Below are 26,445 nucleotides of genomic sequence, written 5' to 3'. Positions count from 1 at the left end.
CAGGTACTGTCATAGAATGGCAATGTGAAGGAGGTGTCGGGTTGAGCAGGGATGGCCAGACAGGCATGCCTCTTTGCACGCTTTGCTGTATGGTCTTGTATTCACTGCTCCTCAATGCAGTTCACTCCCTGTAAGCAAAGGGAGCACCAGAGATCCTAGCAGGAAACAAGTTCCTCTAGTGAAGAGGGGTCTATTCAACACCTCTTCAGGGATCTCTTGATGTGATCTTTGAAATGCTTCCTCTGCCCACCGGCACTGTGTAGGCCTTGGAGTAATTGACCATAGGGGATTCTATGTGGTAGTCTGTGGTTGGGCATTCGAATGATGTGCCCCAGCCACCTGAGTCGGCATTGGATCATGGTTCTAATATCTCTGGAAAGGCAAAACGGTTAAAAATTATCAAAAGTGAATGCGTTTTTTTTTTTTTTTTTTTTTTTTTTTTTTTTTACATACCACAGCCGTGAGGGTCATCTGAAATGCATAGAGTCGCGCCAGACCAAAGTCAGCAATCTTTAACAAACCATTTCTTGTGACAAGGATATTCTGTGGTTTCAAGTCTCGGTGGACGACTTTGTGACAATGAAGGAATTCAATCCCGCTCAAGAGTTGCGCCATCAAATCCTAAGTTTTGAAAAAGAGAACAAATAAAAAAAAAAAAAGAAATACATTAAAAACTTGCCAAGTTTAATTTTTTTTATTTTTTATTTATAAGGGAATCACCACTTATCAAGGCACGAAGGTCATTTTAGGATAAGGGTTAATGGATGTAAGGCGGTAATGTAGTAATCGTTACTAGTCTAAGTTGGGTAGAATTTGATTATTTAAGGGGAGAATTCAAGAACTTGTTTACATTGGACTTGAAGGCTACCATATTGTAGTTGGTTGGGAAGCAGGCCAGCAGAACAGTGTTTCACAAGTGAGCAATTCTAAGAAAAAAGCTTTGTTCATGGAATCAGCGTTTAGATTTAAGCATAGATAAAGAGTGGAGGAAATTGTTGATAGTGGTTGTAGATAGTTGTGTGTTTTTTTATGAAAGTCCAGGGGGGGGGCATAGATTGGAGCTCAAACGAGCACTTGCCATGAAAATAATGATAAAACAGAGACAGGCTCACAATGTCTCTTCCGTGGGGAAACATTATACTGTGTGTACATGCCTTATAGAGTCCTCTTTTAGTCAACAGTTGTAATGTTTTGCTGGTTAGCACTGGATTGGTTGGTTGGTTGTTTTTGTTTTACGGCATATCAACCCTTTTCAGGTTATTTAATGCCGGATCCAAAGATTTGGATGAAAATCTTTTTAAGGTCAGAGTGGACCTGGGAGCAATGGCAATTAAAGGGTGGCTCCACACTCCCCAGAGCCCGCAAGCTGGGGCCTCACCATCGGATATACTTTAAGATCATATCCAGGACCCCCATTGAGGGACTTTTACCCTCTGCGCCGGGGGGAGGAGGGGGGGGGTCAGTCGGCGTATTCTAATGCCCCACTGACAGAGCCAGGTTAGCACTGGAAGAAGTTCCCAGAACTTTTTTTTTTTTTTTTTTTACAAGAGGGTCATCGTTTATCAAGGCCTAAGAGTCACTCGACGATAAGGGTTAAGAGTAGACTGAGAGACAACACTGATGATCAGTAATAGTGGAACTTGGGTAAAATTTGATTATTTTAGAGGATAGCTCAACAAAAACTTATTTACATTAGACTTGAAAACAACTATGCCATAGTCAGCTGGGAAGCAGCCACGCAGTATTGTATTCCACAGACAAACAGTTCTCGGAAAGAAACTTTGCTCATGGAATTTTCGTTTAGTTTAAATCATTGATAGAGAGTAAGGGAAATTATTGACAGTTGTTGTAGCTAGATGAGTGTTAGTTGTGAATGTTTCGCAAGGGAGGGGAGCGTTACTATATCCACTTTCATCTCTTATAACAACATTAGTACTGGCTCCACCCTGTGCTACAAGGGGTATCACCAAGGTAACAAAATTTCTGAACAACCTCAGTAGCTTCGTCATCCAGATACGCTTTACTCACATCAGAATTCTCATCCGTCTCGTCTTACACTTCTTGCACACAAACTGGTTATCATCTCTTAACCTCAATGTGACCAAACAAACAAAGTCTCCTGTTCTGTACATACCTCCCTATACTTTACAAATTTAGTTTTCCTCTGACGTCATCAGATTTAAGCCTGTCTTTAAGGATCACATTACACATCTATTGTATCGTCTCATATCATTTCTCTCCATGCAACACATGTCCTCAACCCACATTGGCCAAGTTTTATTTCAATATATCATTACACTGTACACACATAATTGATAGACTCTTCCTTGGTCGACAGTTATAACAACATACTAGTTAGTAAAGAGTTCCTCACACTTATTTCGACTAAGAGCAACCTATCCTGCCTTGACAGACTTCAGAACCGGCTTTGAATGATGCTCTTTTCTCCTCCCTACAACCTCTTTTCCACAGAGGAAACGTTGCGAGCCTGTCTTTTCTCTATCACTTGTCTGAGCTCCAATCTATGCCCCCACACACACACATACACACCAAATATTGCAATATTTTTTTATATAATTATGAGGTATGATTCCTGAAAGTAGGGAGATTCTATTTATAAATACTGCCGATGGGAACAGACGAATCAAATCGAAAACCTTAGAGGATGCCTTTTTGCAAACTTTTACAAAAAAAAAAAAAGCACTCGTCTAGCTACAACCACAACCAACAATTTCCCCTACTCTCTATCTGTACCTAAATCTGAATGCAGATTCCATGAACAAAGCTTCTTTCCTAGAACTGCCCACTTGTGGAGCTCAGTTCTGCTGGCATGCTTTCCAGCTGACTACAACAGGGTTGTCTTCAAGTCCAATGTAAAGAAGTTTTTGATGTCTCACTCCCTTAAATAATCAAATTCTATCCAACTTCCACCACCAACATTCACTAAGATTTTGTCTCAGTGACCACCTTTTATTCTTGAGTGGCCTTTGGGCCTTGATAAGCAATGACTTCTTTGTAAAAAAAACTCAAAATTCTTACTATCACACTAGCATCAGTCTATTTCTATACTATAATCACCAAGATAACAAAACTTCTGAACAACCTAAATAGTTTTGCTATCCAGATAGACATTACCTACATCTGAGTTCTTGTCTGCCTCCACTGGTTATCTGGAGTTCATATAAATTTTTAATGTCCATTTTCAAAGTCTTTTCCAGACAAAATTTAAGTTTTCAAAAAAAGATTTGACATATAAACAATGATGTAATAAACCAAAAAGTAATTGACAACAGGAAAAGTCACTTTCATTTATCTCCTTTTAAAGTTATATGACAAAGGGGCGTAACTCTTGTACCGACACTACCGGGAATAATAATACGATGGAACTTCAGAAGAATATATTTATTTTGATTTTATTTTTAATATTTAAAAAATGTTTTAACAGTATTTTAATTAATATTTAAAAAAAATATTTAATAGTATTTATTTAGATTTTATTTCTAATATTTCGACAATTTTTTTTACTGGACATCAAGAATACAATTTTTAAGCTCTTTTAAGACGTTTTCCATATTTTCAAGATAATAATAGAAAAAAAGGCGTTTTCAAGATAAAAATTACAAATTCAAGACCTTTTCAAGCCTGTGCGAACCCTCTTCTTTTTTCTTTTTTTTTTACATGGAAGTCACCACTTATCAAGCCCTGGAAGCCACTCGGGGATAAGGGTTATTGCGTGTACAGTAATCAATGGGATAGTATCGTAGTAATTGTTAGTATTGGAGATTTGATAAAGTGTCTTACTTAAGGGGGCGGTTCATCAGGAATTTGTTTATGTTGGACTTGAAGACATCCAAGTTGTAGCCAGGTGAGAAACAGGAAGACGGAAGAGAGTTTCACTGGCGTGCACTTCTAAGAAAGAAGCTTTGTTCATGGATTCTATGTTTTGGTTTTGGCACAGTTAAAGAGTGGGGAAAACTTTTGACAGCGGTTTCAGTTAGACGGGTGTTTATCGTGAAAGATTGGCGAGGAGGGACCAGGGATTGGACCCTGTTATTGTCTCTCAACCGACCTGCAATTTTACAGCATTTCTTGTGTAACAAATGCTGACAAATACCTTTGATTGGAGTTATTTCTAACTCTCTTTTCATAAGCTGAATAGGGGAACTTTTCTCTTTCTTAGGGCTTTCCAACACTACAACCACAAGTCATAAACTTGCGTTAATAAGATTTAATATATAGTGAGAAAGAAACAATAAAAGAATAGACGGAAAAAAAGATTGCTTGAAAGTTACCTATTATCGCTTAGTATATAGCCACAATGAAGACATGTTTCTTGTGTTACTGAGAATTGAAACCTATGCCAAAAATCACTGTTACAAAAAAAACACATGATATCAGAGTGACAGGAAGAGTATGTCAGATTGAGAAGAGGTAAATTTCCTCCAACTATAGCTATGAAGTTAGTAATAATAAAAAACATTGAAAGAGAGACTGAGAGAGAAAAAGAGAGTGAAAGAGAAAAAGAGAGTGAAAGAGAAAAGGAAGATGAAATAGAAAAGGAAGATGAAATAGAAAAGGAAGATGAAATAGAAAAGGAAGATGAAATAGAAAAGGAAGATGAAAGAGAAAAGGAAGATGAAATAGAAAAGGAAGATGAAAGAGAAAAGGAAGATGAAATAGAAAAGGAAGATGAAAGAGAAAAGGAAGATGAAATAGAAAAGGAAGATGAAAGAGAAAAGGAAGATGAAAGAGAAAAGGAAGATGAAAGAGAAAAGGAAGATGAAAGAGAAAAGGAAGATGAAAGAGAAAAGGAAGATGAAATAGAAAAGGAAGATGAAATAGAAAAGGAAGATGAAAGAGAAAAGGAAGATGAAAGAGAAAAGGAAGATGAAAGAGAAAAGGAAGATGAAATAGAAAAGGAAGATGAAAGAGAAAAGGAAGATGAAATAGAAAAGGAAGATGAAATAGAAAAGGAAGATGAAATAGAAAAGGAGGATGAAAGAGAAAAGGAAGATGAAATAGAAAAGGAAGATGAAATAGAAAAGGAAGATGAAAGAGAAAAGGAAGATGAAAGAGAAAAGGAAGATGAAAGAGAAAAGGAAGATGAAAGAGAAAAGGAAGATGAAAGAGAAAAGGAAGATGAAATAGAAAAGGAAGATGAAATAGAAAAGGAGATTGAAAGAGAGAGAAGGAGAGAGAAAGAGAATGAAAGAGAAACAGAGAAGGAGCGCAAAAGGAAGAGAGAAGGAGCGCGAAAGGAAGAGAGAAGGAGCGCGAAAGGAAGAGAGAAGGAGCGCGAAAGGAAGAGAGAAGGAGAATGAAAAAGAGATAGAGAGTGAAAGAGAGAGAGAGAGAGAGAAGGAGAGTGAAAGAGAGAGGAGAATGAAAGAGAGAAAAGAAGATCAAGAGATAAAATTACAGAAAAGAGAAAATGAAAGAGAAGAAGAGGGTGAAAGATTGAAAGAGAGAGAGAGCTTTTATTATTAACAAGCCACTATGTTTTTGATTGTCACCCATCTGGTACTAACCATGTTCAACATCACTTAATTTTGGTGATCCAATGAGATTGGCAGAAATGTGTAATATGTTTTAAACATGGATATGATTCAGTTACAAGTGAACATCACAAGTCACTATCATCATGATAGGGATCAGATTTCTTACTACGACCCCCCCCCCAACTTCCCTTCCTCATTTCAGCATTAGATCCATCTTGATAGATTTGATATCCATTTTGCAAGAAGCCAACTGAAATGTACAATCTTGCGTGACTATCAACCCCATCCCCGGTGTATTTTGATTGGTTTATTTTCATTTGTTTTTTCTTTGTATGAATAGTTTCTTTAATTTATTACCACAACATATCTTCATATTAGACAGCAAAGAGCATTCTGAATAAATTAAGATCCATTTCTTAAAAAAAAAATCAAAAACAGACTTTTTTTTTTTTTTAATTTTTTTTTTTTTTAATATTCAAAATCCATTAAAAATATTCAAATGTAAGTAGTTAAGGTTAACAGCAATGCAGGATACCGACATAGTGAACAAAAACAGACAACAGAAGGCAACATTTAAATTATAAATCTTTGTATTTTGTTTGTTTGTTGTACATAAGAGGGTTGAACCGGCTTCCTCCAAAGGAGGAAGTGTCTAAGGGATATTAAATTTACAGGCAATCTCCAGTCTTCTATCTATATATATAAAAGCGAAAATGTATGTATGTATGTATGTATGTCTGCTAAAAACTTTTGACCGACGGAACAAAAATTCACAAACTTGGTCTCATATGAAAGCCCCACCCTCCGGACGACAAATATCGAAAAATTGGCCCAAAAGAACCATCAGAAGTGCGTCAACTGATCGATTTTCTGCAGGGTAGGGGCCCCAAAAAAGTGACATTTTAATGTTAAACATTACATATTTTTAAATCGATTTATAACTGCCCCAAAAAATATGGGCGCCAATTCTTCTATATAAAGTGTACACGGGGCCGTTTATTTTGGGTCAACTTGTATTTAAAACCCGCTGAGTGATGTCACATGATCTTGACGTCAGCAAGCTGTAATGGCAGTCTGAATTTAAAAACATTGTTGTTATCGGTAAAAAAATTTTTAACTCTCACACAAGCTAAACTATGAACTTCTACGCTATGACAACGTTACCAAAGTTATTAGCACGTTAAAAATAGTTAGATATGATAGTTAAACGAAAAATAACAAGCCAAAAATGTGAAGTAAAAAAAAAAAAATACGCTTACAAAAAATATTAACAATCGAAGTTTTTACAAAAAAAAACCCCAGCCAGACGCCATTTTCGTTTTTAGTAACACTCTTTAGAGTAAGGAAGACAAAGTGAGAAAGAGAGAGAGACACACATACACAAACGCAAACAGAGAGAGAGACAGACAGACAGATAGAGAGAGATGTCTAGACAGGAAACGAAATATGTAATTTAATAAACGCTATGCGCTGAATCATAAAAAATGTGAAGTAAAACAAAAAATAATACGCTTAAAAAATTATTAACGATCGATTTTTTTAGCATTATTTCATATTCTTTTTTTTTATCACTCTTTAGAGTAACGAAGACGAAGAGAGACAGACAGAGGGAGATAGAGAGAGAGAGACACACACACACAACAAAAACAGATAGAGAGAGATATTTTTTTTTTCTTTTACATCTTTAAACACCCGAGCAATGTTTCTTTATATTTTTTTTACTTCGCTTATTCTTTAGTTTACTTCCGCCTCCCTATACACACAGCGTTTTTTTTTTTTTTTTTTTTTGCTTTTTCCGATTTTTTTAACATCGTTTCAGGGTTATTACTTACCCCCCCCCCCATAAACACACCTACAAACACCCGGGCGATGCCAGGTACCCCCGCTAGTCTGTAAATAAATCTTTGTATATCTATTTATTTTTACAAAAATCTTGCAACTTTTTGTATGTGCAATGATTTATATCTCTATGAGTTATGTGGCAAATTACAGCTCTGAACTAACTGTGGTTTCTAATTTACAAGTGTTTGAACTATCGAGTATGAAATGGAGAATGTTAAGTGTCGACCAGTGATCCGATTTTTATATTTAAAAGGATGAACGCCACAAGAGACTTTTGATGAAATAAAAGAAACATTTGGTAATAATGCCTCATCATATGACCTGGCAAAATGTTGGAAAATCTATGGAAACAGCTCTTAGATCTGGTTGTACCACTTCTGCCATTGATGGGGCATCCATTAGTAAAGTTAAGGTTGCCATTTTGGAAAACTGAATATTTGTGAATATTCATCAAATAACCCAAAAGTTCAAGATTAGTGCAGGGTCTGTGGAAACTATCATTTATGATCATTTGTATATGCATAAGGTGTCTGCCAGATAGATTCCCAGGTTGCTGACACCCTTTCAAAAGCGAGAACATGTTCAGTGCTCGAGGATGAATTTGAAAATGAGTCAAAAAGATGAGCCAAAGTTTTTCAAAAGACTGATTATACAGAATGAAACCTGGGTCTATGACTATGATCCAGGCTCAATCAATGCAGTGGAAGCACTTGGACTCACCACCTCCAAAGAATCAAGGTTCAAGCCCTCCATTGGCAAGGTCATGCTCACAGTCCTCTGAAGAGACGATCACAGATTTCCTGACAAAGGATACCACAATGACAGAAGCCAGTTATTTGAGGAAATTTAAGGGAAGCTATCAAAATAAAGAAGTGGGCCAAGATTAGCAAAGGTATTATCCCAGCTCCCAGAACTGGTTGCACCCCTTCTGCTATTGATGCGGCATCCATCAGTGAAGTTGAGGCTGCCATTTTTGAAGATCGATAATTCGTCAAATAACCCAGAAGGTCAAGATTAGTAGAGGGTCTGTCGAAACTATCGTTCATGACCATTTGCATATGCATAAGATGTCTGCTAGATGGATTCCCATGCTGCTGATGCCTTTCCAGAAGCAAGAATGTATTGGGTGTATACAGATGAATTTAGAGATGTGCCAAGAAGATGAGTCGATTTTTTTACAAAAGACTGATTACACAGGATGAAGCCTGGGTCTATCACTATGACCCACAGACCAAAGCTCAATCAATGCAGCACAAGCACTTGAACTCACCACCGCCAAAGAAAGCAAAGATGCAGCCCTCACAGTCTTCTTGGATCAGGACAGAGTAGTTTTTTTTTTTAAATAGTAGTCACCACTTATCAAGGCTTGGAGGCCACTCAAGTATAAGGGCTACTGAGTATACAGTAGTCAATGGGATATCGTAGTAATCATTAGTAGTGGAAACTTGGTAAACTGGATTACTTAAGAGGACGGTTCATCAAGAATTTGTTTACGCTGGACTTGAAGACTATCAAATTGTAATCAGCTGGAAAACAGGTACACAGAAGAGAGTTCCACGGGTGCGCAGTTCTAAGAAAGAAGCTTTATTCATGGAATCTACATAGTGATGATAGATTTCTTGGACAATTGTATCACAAGTGCAGGAGCCTATTATGCTTAACTTTTAAGGAAATTAAGAGAAGCTATAAAACTCAAGAGGCGAGGGAAGATCAGCAAAGATATCCTTATCCTACAAGAGGACGCTCCAGTCCATAACGTGCATGTCGCCAGATCAGAAACATGGGCGTATGGCTATGAAATCCTCCTCCACTCCCCCTATTCTTCTAATCTTGCACCTTTTGACTTTCATTTCTTTCCAGCCATGAAGTTGTTTTGGAAAGGATTTCTAAAGACATATCGTGATTGGTGGACCCACCTGGGGTGTTCTACAAAGGTTACATTAAACGATGAGAGAAATGCGTAACTCTGGACAGTTTCTATGTAGAAAAAGACTTATAACTGTGCCAATTTTCATCGCTCATACTATGAGAAGTGGGTCAGGGTTCTTACCTATTGAACAACCTCATATCTCTCATCCAACTGACAATCTTACCAACTAGAAAAGTTTGGGCTCATGAGATGATGGAGAGACCTATGACCTTTTAGACCAATGTTATTTTCTCTGAATTACAATTTGCATTATTTCCCGACAGTGGAGGCGTATGGGTATGGAGGCTCCCTCAGCACTAGTTTGACTTAAAAAGACTGCAGCAAATGCTGAAACAAAAAGAAAACAACATTTTTCTACAAAAACAAGCAAACTAAACACCATGAATAAATATTTGAAGATATAGATAACTTAAAGTATAAAAAAAATTTTTTTTTCAAAAATTACTAGATTCGACAAACCCAAAAATAGGGTTGATATGCCATAAAACAGAACCAAACTAGATTACTATTTTTAGTGACAGACGTTTTTAAGAAATAATAAAAATAACGTTTTAGTTTCATACAGTTACATGGACTCTTATCCAGGAACCACGATAAAAGGCAAACTTTTTAATATACTCGTTCATGGATATGTGAGCGACTACGTGAAGGTTAACTGATTTGCATATTCCTTTGAAAAACGAGCGTTAATTGATTACTTATTCATTTTTTTATGGTTTCTTATTAGATGATTTGCTTCATTTCACTATTATGCTCAATTCTATTTATGCATAGTTTCTACATTCTGAATAATAGAATTTTTATGAAAACGTTCTAGCACACAGAAATATTTATATAAGTGGCCTTGTCAATGTGTGTGTGTGTAAAATGTCTATCAAATTCCTCTCAGCCTATTTGGTTTACCGTTGAAATTTGATATGTAGTATTATTTGAACTTGTAGCATAGTTTCAATTTGGTTTTTAGCCAGCAAAAAATTGCTAAGGGGTCAAAATCGAGAAAACACAGTTTATCTCGGCAGAGGTAAATCGATTACTTTATAAGCATGAGTACATAAATATTTTTATCTTGAAGACACTTCATTTGTATCCCTTTTTTTTATCCATCTGGTGATAGCTCAGATGGTATCAACGAAGGTTGATGTGCTGAATAATGGCTATGACCAGAGCAGCTGATGGCATTCAAATCACTTTTTATTTTACTTTTGAAATCATTACTATATATAAGTGAACGTGTCTGTCTGTTTGTTTGCGTACATTTCACTACGCAATAACTCTGTCAATTTTTTGTCTACAGACTCGAAATTTGATATACAGGGTACTGAGATTTGGGAAAATCTATGTGATCAGGTTTTGGCCAGAAATTTGGTTGTTAAGAGGTGAAAGTTCAATGATTTGATCTTTGAGAACTCTACCAAACTCCTGACAATTTGGGGTCTAAACACTTGAAATTTTAGATATAGGTTCCTTGGACATGGATCTAACTTAATAACTTGATTTGAGCCCAAAACAATAAATGTTAAGGGGTCAAATTTTAAAAAATTGACCTTTTTTTTTTTTTTTGCTCAGCATACACCTCCAAACACCCGCGCAACGCTGGGCACCCATGCTAGTATATATGTATATATATAGATATTAATGAAAGCAAATAGATGTAGTGTTTACCTGATATATGCAATGGTAAACTTCAAACTAATATAAATAACAGTATTTATATATAGAAAATTTAATCCCAACCAAATTAAAAAAGCTCAATACGCAGAGTAGAGCTTATTATAAGAGAAGAAAATTAAAACTGTAAGTTGAACTTTACAATCAAAATTTATTGTTTGACTGAATACTCCAAAAACAATTTACAAAGTGGTTATTCCGCAGAGTTTCAAAGAATGTTATTCTTCTCATCAGAAGACATAAAGAAATCAGCAAATTATATTTGTAGCAATGCTAGAATTTGCTAGTTAAGGCATTAAGTGAAATTGTAAATTGTTTTTTGGAGTATTCAGTCGAACAATAAATTTTGATTGTAAAGTTCAACTCAGTTTTAATTTTCTTAATATATATGAGTACAATATAATAATCAATAGAGAACTTGCTCTATAATAACATAAAATCTGCATAAATTAAAATATATTTGTGTATATTACACAGAGTTCGTACAGATTTTCAATGTCCATTTTCAAGGCTTTTCAAAGTTTTTCAAGGCTTTCTCCAGACAAATTTCAAGTTTTCAAAACAAAATTTGGACGTCATTTTACAATCCACAGCGATTCAAAAAAGTGGTAAAAAAATACTCAAATATACAACAAATAAATTTTACCACAGCCAATAAAAGTTACTTTGCAATCAACCTGCATTTTGGTGTTTTTAAGTAGTTCTAAATGTTTTTCATTTTATCTCAAATATTAACTATTTACGACTTAAATTTTCAACCAAAATATCCACCGTCTTGTCCATTTTGCTTTGACCCGGCCAGTCTCATTTCAGGTGATCACAATTTTTTTTTTTTTTTTTTTTTTTGGGGGGGGGGGTCGCCATTAGAGAATCTTGTCTGCAGAAGGAAAGTTGTTTTAGAGTTGGGGAGGGGGTCATTTTTATTTATGGCGGCCACCATTACTCCTCTCCTCCTAAAAAATTAAATTATAAATGAAAGCAAAAATAGAGGGAAATTTGATTCCCCCCTCTCCTCAAAAGAAAAGTGAAAAAAAAAAAATTGTGATAATTGAAAACTAGGTCGTCAGGGCTGAAAATAAAATTAAAAGTTATGTCCCTTTATTGTGAATAATAATAATAATCACAAGACTACTATGCAATTTCAAAATAATGTATTTCGATTTTATTTTCAATATTTAAAAAAATATTTCAATGCTATTTCTATAAATACTTAAAAAAGAATTTAATAGTATTTATTTCAATTTTATTTTTAATATTTCAACACAAATTTTTACTGGACATAATGAATATAATTTCCAAAGCCTTTCAAGACATTTTCCATATTTTCAAGGATTTTTCAACATAATAATAGAAATAAGGTCTTTTCAAGGCACAAGTTGAAATCCAAAGACTTCTTAAGTCTGCGCAAACCCTGTTAAAACAATGTCAAAAAAAATTTTTTTTTTTTACCCTGATTTTTTCCTGTCCTAAACTCTGGGAAGGATTCTGTTCAAGATAGCTGGCCAAATCTTGGTCAATATATTCAAAGACCAGTGTCATACGGGTTTCTCCCTCCAGCACTCGGAGGTTCACATCCAGAAATCTAGAAAGAAGAAACAAAAATTTAATGAAATTATTAAATTAAAAGGGCAGATGAAACACTCTTTAGCTATGGTAGACAATCACCTTGTGATGGTGGCTCAACAGAAGCACTAATCACCATCACCTCACCGGGTTGGTGTCAGGAAGGTTTGGTTGTTTTGTTTTATGGCATATCAATTCTTTTTGGGTATTTAATGCCAAATCCAGTTTTTTTGTTTTTTTTTTATATAGGCATCACCATTTATCAAGGCCAAGAGGCCACTCAAGGATAAGGGTTAAAGAGTGTACAGTAGAAATTGGACAATATAGTCATCGTTAGTAATGGAAATTCTGTAAATTTGTTAACAAGTGGGACGGCTCATCAAGAACTTATTTACATTAGACTTGAAGACAACCATATTGTAGTCAGCTGGAAAGCAGGAAAACGGAAGACAATTCCACAGGCGTGCAGTTCTAAGAAAGAAGCTTTGTTCATGGAATCTATGTTTAGATTTAGGCACGGATAACGAGTGGGAGGAATTATTGATAGTGTTTTCAGCTAGACGAGTGTTTCTTGTGAAAGTTTGGCGAGTGGGGACCATAGACTGAAGCTCAGTCGAACACTTTCCATGAAAATAACGATACAGCAGAGACAAACTCGCAACATCTCTTCTGTGAGATAGAGGTTGCAGGGAAGAGAAAAGGATATCTCCTACGAGGCTACAAAGTCTATTTTGAACTCTATCAAGGCAGGACAAGTCCTTTCTAGCAGCTCCTGCCCAGATGTGGCAACAGTATTCCATCCTTGAACGTACCTGGCTCTTATATAGATAGAGAATTGCATCAGCAGTGAGATATTTACTTGACCGATAGAAGGATCCCACCATTTTTCCAGCGGCCTTGGTAACCGATTTGATGTACCTGTTCCAATTAAGGTCAGGAGTAAAGGTCAAGCCCAGAAGCTTGTCAAAGTTTGGAAACAGTTTTTATACTTCAAGTTCTTTATATCTTCAAATATTTATTTGTAGTTTGGTTTGGTTGTTTTACGGCATATCAACCTCTTTCAGGCTATTTAATGCTGAATCCAGTTATTTTAGAAATGGTATTCATCCAGTTCTTTTGTAGAAAAGTTTTTATTCTTTAAACTTTTTGTATCTTTAATCACTAGTTTGTAGTGTTTGGTTTGCTTGTTTTATAGTGGATTTTATCATTTTGTTCCCTGCCTTGTTGACATGAATGAGTTTTGCAATAGAAGAGGGAAAATGGTTACAGTATTAATGTTTGGTATATTTTAAGTTAGGAAACCAGTCAGTGTGGGAGATAAAAAGAGAACACGGAAATGGGAAGAAGGAAAAGGAGGAAAAGGTGGGTTGCTGTTTTGTTTTTGGTTTTGCAGAACATAATTAAGTTTTGCAAAATATTATATAAACCGAACTTTCCTTTCACCGTGCTGCCACAACTAAGAACACAATACAAGTATGAAAGATACATTTTGTATTAATAAACGTGAATCTGTATAGTTTATTCAACCTTCTGTTAAAATTTGCTTCAGTTTCTATCTATTGCAAGCCTGCCTTTGCTCTATTATTTTCAATCAATATTTTCGTCTGAGCTTCAATCTATAGTTCTCTCCTTGCCAAACTTTCACACAAAAAAAACAAAACATTTGTCTAGCTGAAACCACTATCAATAATTTCCCCCACTCTTTATCTGGGCCTAAATCTAAATGCGGATTCCATGAACAAAGCTTTCTTAGGACTGCACGCTTGCGAAATTCTTCCGTTTCCCTGTTTTCCAGGTGATCACAATATGGTCATCTTCAAATCAAACATAAACAACTTCTTGGTTCGACTTTAGTTCAAACATGCATAACTCATTTTACTGTTATATTTTTTTTTTTTTGCTTTCGTTTGTGTTTATCTGTTACACATTTACAGTGTACTGCCTTCTATAAATTCCCTTTACATATATTTTTTGCATTTCAGGTTAAAATAATTACCTGTTCAGAGATAGGTTAGTTTGCAAGTTTAATTTCTAAATGCCGTCCAACCCATGCCAGCAAGTAAAAATGGACGTCATACTTAATATGATGATGATGATGATGATGATGATGGTTATGATGATGATGCTTTGAATGATCATCTTTTTTCTTTTTTTTTTTTTTTTTTTAAATAAAATCAACTCGATGCTGCATATACTGCAAAATCATGTTGACATCGATTCCTGTTAGAGCCTAATGATTTGGCATATTTGTAAAGATGAATAAAAACAAATTAGAATAAATAATGAAAAAATATTTTATCAAAATCGTGCAGTGCTGACTGGACAAATGCCAACACAGGGCAAAGCAATATCATCTAAAAGTATCTCAAATACATGTCTATTATTTGCCTCGGGTACATTATTAAGGCAGAGAGAGAGAGAGAGAGAATGAGAAAAAGAGAGCGATAATACTTATTATTTTTAAGCGTTAAACATGTACATTACGACCTACTTCTGAATGAATTCTAGCTCCCAGCATACTAATATATGCTTCCATTTTGCCTCTTGCGTTAATTTCGAACTTTTAACAATTTGCAGGGCGGAACAATAAATTTGTCGCCCTAAAGAAAACAACACTACAGATTTATTTTAAAACTTTTATCGAGAAAACAAATTCAGGTAACTTGATTATTAGAGCTGACATCTATTGAATGTGGCCACCTTCAGCCTCAATCACTGCCTCAATACAGCTCTTTTACGTTTCCACAAAGCCAGCAGGAGCTCAGCAGATGGCGGCGATCAGGCGAGCTTTGGTGTTGTGGAAGGCGATGTTCATGATGTTCTCAACATATGACCAAACGATGTAGTCTAGTGGGTTCAGGTCAGTGGAGGAGAGGGGTCAATGAGAGAAGGGTACAAAGTCATAGCACTTCTTCCGAAGCCAAGCCTGGGTCTCTTTGGACTTGTGGGCTCGCACCAAGTCCTGCTGCCACACACAGGGTCAAGCATTGAATTGTCCAGATTTGCATTTTGAAGGTGCTGGCAATAGTTCTGTCGTCAGAACTTGGATCGGTACAGAACATGAGTTGTACAATGGCACATCTTCGATCTCGTTTGTTAAATATTGAGTCACTTTCAGCTCAACCAAGTTTCTGGCTACAGTTATGGTCTTTGGTGTGGTTTCAAGTGAGGGCCACATCATGCTACCTCACATCTTCGGAGTCGGCTTAAAAATCAACACCAAAGTTTACCTGGATGTGTTGAAGTGTGTTGATCACCTGATGCAATTAGGTGGCTGTTGGCAGATCCTAGAAATGGCAGCAGGACTCAGCGCCTGACCACAAGTTCAAAGAGACTCAGGCTTGGCTTTAGGAGTGCATTTTTTTTTTTTTACACAGTGGTCACCACTTATCAAGGCCCGGAAGCCACTCAGGGATAAGGGTTATTGCAAGTACATTACGTTAGTGTGGAGATTTGATGAAGTGTTTAATTAAGGGGGCGGTTCATTAGGAATTTGTTAACATTGGACTTGAAGACATCCAAGTTGTAGTCCGGAGGAAAGCAGGCAGACGGAATGCTGGGAGCATACATCGAAAATATCACCAACATAACCTCCCACAACACCAGAGCCAGCTTGATTGCCGCCATCTACCGAGTATTCACTGAGCTCCCACCGGCGCTTGTGAAAATGGCATGCTTCCAGTTCACGACCCGTATCAAGGTGATGACTGAGGCTGGAGGTGGCTACATTGAACAGATGTCAGCTCTACTACATAATCAAGTTACTTGAATTGATTTTTTCAATAAAAGTTTTAAAATAAAGCTGTAGTGTTGTTTTCTTTAGGGTGACAAATTTATCGTTCCACCCTGTAGAAGTAAAAGCAGGCCAGTGAGAGTTGAAGACATGTGTTGCATGGAGAGATATATGAAAATTATATGATGGATGTGTAATGTGAGTCTTAAAGGCAGGTTTAGATCTGATAAGTTCAGAGGAAGATTAAATCTAAACAGTAAAGGGTAGTGCGACATATGTAGCACAGGAGACTCAAATGATATCGCCACATTGAAAAAAGAAGGTTGAGACTTCTTGGGTTAATAGAGGCTGCAGGGTCAGTTGGCAGAGGAAGGCTAAGGTGCGTGATAAATCCAGACCTGTCCAGAGGTAGGTTAGTTTAGAAGTCAGTTTCTAAAAGCTGTCCAGCACAGGTAAAACGGACATTAAAGTAATAATTTGCAGGAGTCAGCACGGTACAGCTTTGTTGACCAGTTCGATTCTGTTGTTGGCATTTTTGCAGAAGGGACCACATGAGGGTGACCAACACACAACGTGGTACCGTGGAGCTGACTGGATTCGAACCTGTGCACACCCAGGTGGTAGGTTCGTGTCACCTTCAATATGATGATGATGATGATGATATTAATGTCTTTGTTTGCCTAGTAATGGTTGCTGTACATTCGCTACTGTGTTTGTTTCTATCTGAATTGGCTATAACTATGCTGGCCTCCTAAATACGTCTAAACAAAAGAAAAATAAAACAATAAATAATTTAAATTAAAACATTAAAAAGAAAAAAAATATATATATATATATATATATATATATATATATATATATATATATATATAGCAGCTCCTTGTTCTTAAAACTTAAGAGAAAAGATATCTTTGATAAACATACAAAAAAAAAATATGAAAAATAAGTTAATCTTCACATGGACAAAACAAAGTTTAGTAACAAGATACACATACATACATACACACACATATATATATACGCATGTGTATGTATATATATATGCATGTGTGTATGTATATATATATGTTTGTGTGTGCATATATATATATGCTTGTGTGTGTGTATATATATATATATATATATATGCTTGTGTGTATGTATATATATATATATATATATATATATATATATGCTTGTGTGTGTGTGTGTGTATATATATATATATGTTTGTATATGTGTGTACACACACATATACATGTACACACACACACACACATATATATATAACATGTATTATAAAATGACCTTCTTAATAAAAGTACTTAGATTGAAACAAAGACATTTTGTTGGGGGGGGGCTAAGCTTCAAAACAAAGGTAGAGTTAAGAAGGAAGGCGTGACAGGGATGAGATAGATGGAGGAGGAGTGGGAGGATGCGATATTGAGAAAGAGAGAATTAAAGAAACTCTGAGTCAAAAATAAGGAGGGATTAAGAGAAATAACTACAATAAAGGAAAAGGAAAGCTGGAAGAAATAATAGGAGAGAACTGGAATTTAAAAAAGAAAGAGAGAGAAGTAAAAAAAAAATGAGTTAGAAGAGGATGAAGTAAAAAAAAAAAAATGCGTAATTGTGAAGAGATTATGAATTAAGAAAATTCAGAAGTAGAAAAGCGGAGTAATAGATAAAGAAACAAGAGAGAGGGGGATATGGGAAGAAACAGGAGAAAGGAGATAAAAGGAAAAGAAAAAGCAAGGGGAAGGAGATAATAGTGCAGGCGAGAGGATTTAAGAAGAAAGATAATGAAAAAAGGAGAAAGATGATAGAGAAAAGAGGAGAGGGAGAGTGTTGGTTGACTGGGTGTTTTTGTTTTACGGCATATCAACCCTTTTTGAGTTATTTAATGCCGAATCCAAAGATTTTGAAGAAAATTTTTTTTAATAGAATATATTTGTTGTTTTCACGTCGGTTTCTATTTAACCCATAGTTGGGACCCTAACAGGTACTACCACTCCGGGTCAGAGTGGACCTGGGAGCAATGGTAATTAAAGGGTGGCTCCACTCTCCCCAAAGCCCACAAGCTGGGGCCTCACCACTGGATATAGTTTAAGGTCATATCCAGGACCCCCATTGAGGGACTTTTACCCTCTGCAGGGAGGCAGTCGGCATATTCTAATGCTCCCACCGACAGAGCCGAGAGGGAGAGGGAGAGGGAGAAGAGGAAAGGGAAAAAGGAAAAAGGTAGAGAGAGAGAAAAGAGAGAAGGATAAAATGCAAAGAAAACATGAAAGCGGGTAGAAAAAGATAGGAGAGAGAAAGAAAAGTGAACGTCGACAGGAGATATAGAGAAAGAGGGAAAAGAAGACAGGAACGATTAAGAAAGGGAGAAATTAACAGGAGAGACAAAAATAGAGGAAAAGAAAGATAAGAAATATACAGAAAGGGGGGGAAAAAGACATGAGAGATAGAGAAGGGGAGGAGAGACAGAGAAAGGTGGAAACAGAGACAGGAGGGATAGAGAAAGATGATGGAGAAAAGAGGAGAGAGAGGGAGAAAAGGAAAAAGGGAAAAGAAAAAAGGGAGGGAGAAAAGAGATAAGGAGAAAAGGAAAGCAAAGAAAACAGAACACAGGAGAGACAGAGGAAGGAGAAAAAAGAGTAAGAGGGAAAAAGGAGACAGGAGAGATAAAGGAGAACAATGAGACTGGAGGCACATAGAAAGGGAGAAGAGAAGACAGGAGAGATCGAGTAAGAAAGAGGGAAAGAAACAGGAGAGATAAAGAGGGAAAAGGAAGCAGGAGAGATAGAGAAAGGGGGAAAGGGATAGGAGAGACGGAAACAGGAGACAGGAAATACAGAGATAGGGGAAAGAGAAAAGGAGGAAAAGAATAGAGGAGAGATGGAAAAGGGGGAAAAAGAGACAGGAGATATATAGAAAGGGGAAAAGAAAATATGAGAGATAGAGAAAGGGGGAAAAGAAAACAGGAAAGACAGAGAAAGGAAGAAAAAGGCAGGAGAGACGGATAAAAGGGGACAAAGGGGACAGGAGACAGAGAAAGGGGGAAAAGAATACAGGAGAGATAAAGAAAAAGGAAAAGGAGACACGTGCGATACAGAAGAGGGGAAATGAGACGGGAGAGATACAGAAAAAAAGGCAGAGGAGAGATAGAGAAAAAAGAAAAGGGAACAGGAGAGATAGAGAAAAAAGAAAAGGAGACACGTGCGATACGGAGGAGAAAATGAGACAGGAGAGATACAGACGGGAGGAAATGAGACAGGAAAGATACAGAAAAGGGGAAAGAAGACCAGGAAAATACAGAGAGAGAGAGAAAGGAGACAGTGAAAATAAAGAGAGAGAGAAAGGAGACAGTGAAAATAAAGAGAGAGAGAAAGGAGACAGTGAAAATAAAGAGAGAGAGAAAGGAGACAGTGAAAATAAAGAGAGAGAGAAAGGAGACAGTGAAAATAAAGAGAGAGAGAGAAAGGAGACAGTGAAAATAAAGAGAGAGAGAAAGGAGACAGTGAAAATACAGAGAGAGAGAAAGGAGACAGTGAAAATACAGAGAGAGAGAAAGGAGACAGTGAAAATACAGAGAGAGAGAAAGGAGACAGTGAAAATACAGAGAGAGAGAAAGGAGACAGTGAAAATACAGAGAGAGAGAAAGGAGACAGTGAAAATACAGAGAGAGAGAAAGGAGACAGTGAAAATAAAGAGAGAGAGAAAGGAGACAGTGAAAATAAAGAGAGAGAGAAAGGAGACAGTGAAAATAAAGAGAGAGAGAAAGGAGACAGTGAAAATACAGAGAGAGAGAAAGGAGACAGTGAAAATAAAGAGAGAGAGAAAGGAGACAGTGAAAATAAAGAGAGAGAGAAAGGAGACAGTGAAAATAAAGAGAGAGAGAAAGGAGACAGTGAAAATAAAGAGAGAGGGAAAGGAGACAGTGAAAATAAAGAGAGAGAGAAAGGAGACAGGGAGGAGATAGGGAGGATACAGAGAAGGGAAAAGGGAGACAGGAAAAGGGTACAGGAAGAGAAGGAAAGTGTTTATAAACCTTTACATCACATCCATCTTTTTGTTTACAAATAACTATACAACATCTACTGTAATGTAAATAACTATACAACATCCACTGTAAATGCTTTGTGTGCAGGTGTCCATACCTTTTTTTGGACAGAATAAAATCAATAGAATGAGAACGCATAATCAATATCCATCAGAGAAGAAAAGGGGAATAGGAGACAAGAGGAAATTAGAAATAAGAGGGGTTGAGGAGGAAAACGATAAGGTAGAGAATGATGGTGAATGAGAAAATAAGGGGAGGAGGCAATGAGTAAGAAGGGGAAGAGGAAATGAGTAAGAAGGGGAGGATGAACAGAAAAAGGAAAGGATGAAATGAGAAAGAAGGGGAGGATGAAATTAGAACAATGGCGAGGATTAAAGGAAAATGAAGATGCAGATGAAAGGAAAAAAGCGGGAGGGGGGGGGAATTAGGAAGGGTATGAGAAGGGAGAAGAATAAAATAAGGAAGGAAAAAGAAGAAAAATAGAAATAGGGAGTGAGAGAATAGTGTATCAAAAAAAACAACTCTTACATGTTTTACTACCTCTCTCAAGACCCCCTCCATACCTAACAGTTACTGCACCTCACTCCAAATTCCCACCTAATATTGATAAGCTTTTTTTTTTTTTTTTTTTTTACTTTATGCCATTGAGAACGGAAAGCTTACGAATAAAATAATTTCATACAGAATATGTATTAATCTATTGAATCAAAAGAAAAAAAAGGAAAAAAACGTAAAACGACAAAAAAGGAGAAAATAAATTGAGTGCAAGAGAGAAATCAAAATGGAAAGAGAAAATCAATGAAAATGAAAAAATAGATCAAGAAAGAAAAAAAAAAGAAAAAAACAGACAAAAAGAAAATAAATAAGTGTGAGAGCAAAAACGGGAAGGTAAGAATAAACGAGTGCAGGAGGAGAGATCACTAAAGACGTAAGACAACAAAGAAATGCCAGAGACCGGATTAAGGAGAAGGAATAAGAAAAGCGAGAAGGCAAGAAAATAAAAAAGAGTGCGAGAGAAGAGATCAACAAGAAGGACAGACAAATCAATGTAAGAGAAGAGACAAAGAAGAAAGGATGACAATGAATGAATGTTAAAGAGACAAAGAAGAAAGGATGACAATAAATGAATGTTAGAGAAGAGACAAAGAAGAAGGGATGACAATAAATGAATGTTAGAAGAGACAAAGAAGAAAGGATGACAATAAATGAATGTTAGAGAAGAGACAAAGAAGAAAGGATGACAATAAATGAATGCTAGAGAAGAGACAAAGAAGAAAGGATGACAATAAATGAATGTTAGAGAAGAGACAAAGTAGAAAGGATGACAATAAATGAATGTTAGAGAAGAGACAAAGAAGAAAGGATGACAATAAATGAATGTTAGAGAAGAGACAAAGAAGAAAGGATGACAATAAATGAATGTTAGAGAAGAGACAAAGAAGAAAGGATGACAATAAATGAATGTTAGAGAAGAGACAAAGAAGAAAGGATGACAATAAATGAATGTTAGAGAAGAGACAAAGAAGAAAGGATGACAATAAATGAATGTTAGAGAAAAGACAAAGAAGAAAGGATGACAATAAATGAATGTTAGAGAAGAGACAAAGAAGAAAGGATGACAATAAATGAATGTTAGAGAAGAGACAAAGAAGAAAGGATGACAATAAATGAATGTTAGAGAAGAGACAAAGAAGAAAGGATGACAATAAATGAATGTTAGAGAAAAGACAAAGAAGAAAGGATGACAATAAATGAATGTTAGAGAAGAGACAAAGAAGAAAGGATGACAATAAATGAATGTTAGAGAAGAGAAAAAGAAGAAAGGATGACAATAAATGAATGTTAGAGAAGAGACAAAGAAGAAAGGATGACAATAAATGAATGTTAGAGAAAAGACAAAGAAGAAAGGATGACAATAAATGAATGTTAGAGAAAAGACAAAGAAGAAAGGATGACAATAAATGAATGTTAGAAGAGACAAAGAAGAAAGGATGACAATAAATGAATGCTAGAGAAGAGATCAACGAGTAAGGATGACAATAAATGAATGCTAGAGAAGAGGTCAACGAGTAAGGATGACAATAAATGAATGCTAGAGAAGAGATCAACGAGTAAGGATGACAATAAATGAATGCTAGAGAAGAGATCAACGAGTAAGGATGACAATAAATGAATGCTAGAGAAGAGATCAACGAGTAAGGATGACAATAAATGAATGCTAGAGAAGAGATCAACGAGTAAGGATGACAATAAATGAATGCTAGAGAAGAGATCAACGAGTAAGGATGACAATAAATGAATGCTAGAGAAGAGATCAACGAGTAAGGATGACAATAAATGAATGCTAGAGAAGAGATCAACGAGAAAGGATTACAATAAATGAATGCTAGAGAAGAGATCAACGAGAAAGGATTACAATAAATGAATGCTAGAGAAGAGATCAACGAGAAAGGATGACAATAAATGAATGCCAGAGAAGAGACCAACGAGATATGATGACAATAAATAAATGCGAGAGAAGAAATCAACCAAAAGGAAAGACAAATGAATGCTAGAGAAGAGATCAACGAGAACGGATGACAATAAATGAATGCTAGAGAAGAAGAGATCAACGAGAAAGGATGACAATAAATGAATGCTAGAGAAGAAGAGATCAACGAGAAAGGATGACAATAAATAAATGCGAGAGAAGAAATCAACCAAAAGGAAAGACAATAAATGAATGCTAGAGAAGAGATAAACGAGAACGGATGACAATAAATGAATGCTAGAAAAGAGATCAACGAGAAAGGATGACAATAAACGAATGCTAGAGAAGAGATCAACGAGAAAGGATGACAATAAACGAATGCTAGAGAAGAGATCAACGAGAAAGGATGACAATAAACGAATGCTAGAGAAGAGATCAACGAGAAAGGATGACAATAAACGAATGCTAGAGAAGAGATCAACGAGAAATGATGACAAATGAATGCTAGAGAAGAGATCAACGAGAAATGATGACAAATGAATGCTAGAGAAGAGATCAACGAGAAATGATGACAAATGAATGCTAGAGAAGAGATCAACGAGAAAGGATGACAATAAATGAATGCTAGAGAAGAGATCAACGAGAAAGGATGACAATAAATGAATGCTAGAGAAGAGATCAACGAGAAAGGATGACAATAAATGAATGCTAGAGAAGAGATCAACGAGAAAGGATGACAATAAATGAATGCTAGAGAAGAGATCAACGAGAAAGGATGACAATAAATGAATGCTAGAGAAGAGATCAACGAGAAAGGATGACAATAAATGAATGCTAGAGAAGAGATCAACGAGAAAGGATGACAATAAATGAATGCTAGAGAAGAGATCAACGAGAAAGGATGACAATAAATGAATGCTAGAGAAGAGATCAACGAGAAAGGATGACAATAAATGAATGCTAGAGAAGAGATCAACGAGAAAGGATGACAATAAATGAATGCTAGAGAAGAGATCAACGAGAAAGGATGACAATAAATGAATGCTAGAGAAGAGATCAACGAGAAAGGATGACAATAAATGAATGCTAGAGAAGAGATCAACGAGAAAGGATGACAATAAATGAATGCTAGAGAAGAGATCAACGAGAAAGGATGACAATAAATGAATGCTAGAGAAGAGATCAACGAGAAAGGATGACAATAAATGAATGCTAGAGAAGAGATCAACGAGAAAGGATGACAATAAATGAATGCTAGAGAAGAGATCAACGAGAAAGGATGACAATAAATGAATGCTAGAGAAGAGATCAACGAGAAAGGATGACAATAAATGAATGCTAGAGAAGAGATCAACGAGAAAGGATGACAATAAATGAATGCTAGAGAAGAGGTCAACGAGAAAGGATTACAATAAATGAATGCTAGAGAAGAGATCAACGAGAAAGGATGACAATAAATGAATGCTAGAGAAGAGATCAACGAGAAAGGATGACAATAAATGAATGCTAGAGAAGAGATCAACGAGAAAGGATGACAATAAATGAATGCTAGAGAAGAGATCAACGAGAAAGGATGACAATAAATGAATGCTAGAGAAGAGATAAACCAGAAAGGATGACAATAAATGAATGCTAGAGAAGAGATAAACCAGAAAGGATGACAATAAATGAATGCTAGAGAAGAGATAAACCAGAAAGGATGACAATAAATGAATGCTAGAGAAGAGATAAACCAGAAAGGATGACAATAAATGAATGCTAGAGAAGAGATCAACGAGAAAGGATGACAATAAATGAATGCTAGAGAAGAGATCAACGAGAAAGGATGACAATAAATGAATGCTAGAGAAGAGATCAACGAGAAAGGATGACAATAAATGAATGCTAGAGAAGAGATCAACGAGAAAGGATGACAATAAATGAATGCTAGAGAAGAGATCAACGAGAAAGGATGACAATAAATGAATGCTAGAGAAGAGATAAACCAGAAAGGATGACAATAAATGAATGCTAGAGAAGAGATCAACGAGAAAGGATGACAATAAATGAATGCTAGAGAAGAGATCAACGAGAAAGGATGACAATAAACGAATGCTAGAGAAGAGATCAACGAGAAAGGATGACAATAAATGAATGCTAGAGAAGAGATCAACGAGAAAGGATGACAATAAATGAATGCTAGAGAAGAGATCAACGAGAAAGGATGACAATAAATGAATGCTAGAGAAGAGATAAACCAGAAAGGATGACAATAAATGAATGCTAGAGAAGAGATCAACGAGAAAGGATGACAATAAATGAATGCTAGAGAAGAGATCAACGAGAAAGGATGACAATAAATGAATGCTAGAGAAGAGATAAACCGGAAAGGATGACAATAAATGAATGCTAGAGAAGAGATCAACGAGAAAGGATGACAATAAATGAATGCTAGAGAAGAGATCAACGAGAAAGGATGACAATAAATGAATGCTAGAGAAGAGATAAACCAGAAAGGATGACAATAAATGAATGCTAGAGAAGAGATCAACGAGAAAGGATGACAATAAATGAATGCTAGAGAAGAGATCAACGAGAAAGGATGACAATAAATGAATGCTAGAGAAGAGATCAACGAGAAAGGATGACAATAAATGAATGCTAGAGAAGAGATCAACGAGAAAGGATGACAATAAATGAATGCTAGAGAAGAGATCAACGAGAAAGGATGACAATAAATGAATGCTAGAGAAGAGATCAACGAGAAAGGATGACAATAAATGAATGCTAGAGAAGAGATCAACGAGAAAGGATGACAATAAACGAATGCTAGAGAAGAGATCAACGAGAAATGATGAAAATAAATAAATGCGAGAGAAGAAATCAACCAAAAGGAAAGACAATAAATGAATGCTAGAGAAGAGATAAACGAGAACGGATGACAATAAATGAATGCTAGAAAAGAGATCAACGAGAAAGGATGACAATAAATGAATGATAGAGAAGAGATCAACGAGAAAGGATGACAATAAATGAATGATAGAGAAGAGATCAACGAGAAAGGATGACAATAAACGAATGCTAGAGAAGAGATCAACGAGAAAGGATGACAATAAACGAATGCTAGAGAAGAGATCAACGAGAAAGGATGACAATAAACGAATGCTAGAGAAGAGATCAACGAGAAAGGATGACAATAAACGAATGCTAGAGAAGAGATCAACGAGAAAGGATGACAATAAACGAATGCTAGAGAAGAGATCAACGAGAAATGATGACAAATGAATGCTAGAGAAGAGATCAACGAGAAATGATGACAATGAATGCTAGAGAAGAGATCAACGAGAAATGATGACAAATGAATGCTAGAGAAGAGATCAACGAGAAAGGATGACAATAAATGAATGCTAGAGAAGAGATCAATAAGAAAGACAAAAAATGAATGCGAAACAAGAGATCGACGAGATAGAAATACAATAAATAAATGCGAATAAAAAAAGAGCAACGAGATGGCAAGACAATAAATGAATGCGAGGGAAGAAATCAACAAAAAGGAAAGACAATAAATGAATGCGAGGGAAGAAATCAACAAAAAGGAAAGACAATAAATGAATGCGAGGGAAGAGATTATGGAGAAGAAAAAAAAAACAATATATGCGACAGAATTGATCAATGAGAAAGAAAGGCAATAAATGAAGTTGAGAGAATAGATCAAATGGA

General features: G+C 36.0%; 1 protein-coding gene and 1 pseudogene across 1 annotated transcript in view; one reads left to right on the top strand and one right to left on the bottom strand.

Annotated features, from left to right (window-relative positions):
• LOC145258187 (cyclin-dependent kinase 4-like) overlaps positions 1–26,445 on the bottom strand; it is a 212,449-nt gene that overhangs the window by 23,779 nt on the left and 162,225 nt on the right. Inside the window, exons 3-4 of the mRNA XM_080116074.1 lie at positions 12,388–12,520; positions 454–621 (exon numbers count right to left, since the gene is read on the bottom strand). Of these exons, the coding sequence (XP_079972200.1) occupies positions 454–621; positions 12,388–12,520 (301 nt within the window). The remainder of the gene's footprint in view (positions 1–453; positions 622–12,387; positions 12,521–26,445) is intronic.
• Positions 19,452–20,299, top strand: LOC145258077 (uncharacterized; annotated as a pseudogene).

The sequence above is a fragment of the Euprymna scolopes genome, chromosome 33 (genome assembly GCF_053919585.1).
Source record: "Euprymna scolopes isolate OS-2025 chromosome 33, ASM5391958v1, whole genome shotgun sequence".
Classification (NCBI taxonomy): domain Eukaryota; kingdom Metazoa; phylum Mollusca; class Cephalopoda; order Sepiida; family Sepiolidae; genus Euprymna; species Euprymna scolopes.
This window is presented reverse-complemented; position numbering and strand designations above follow the sequence as displayed.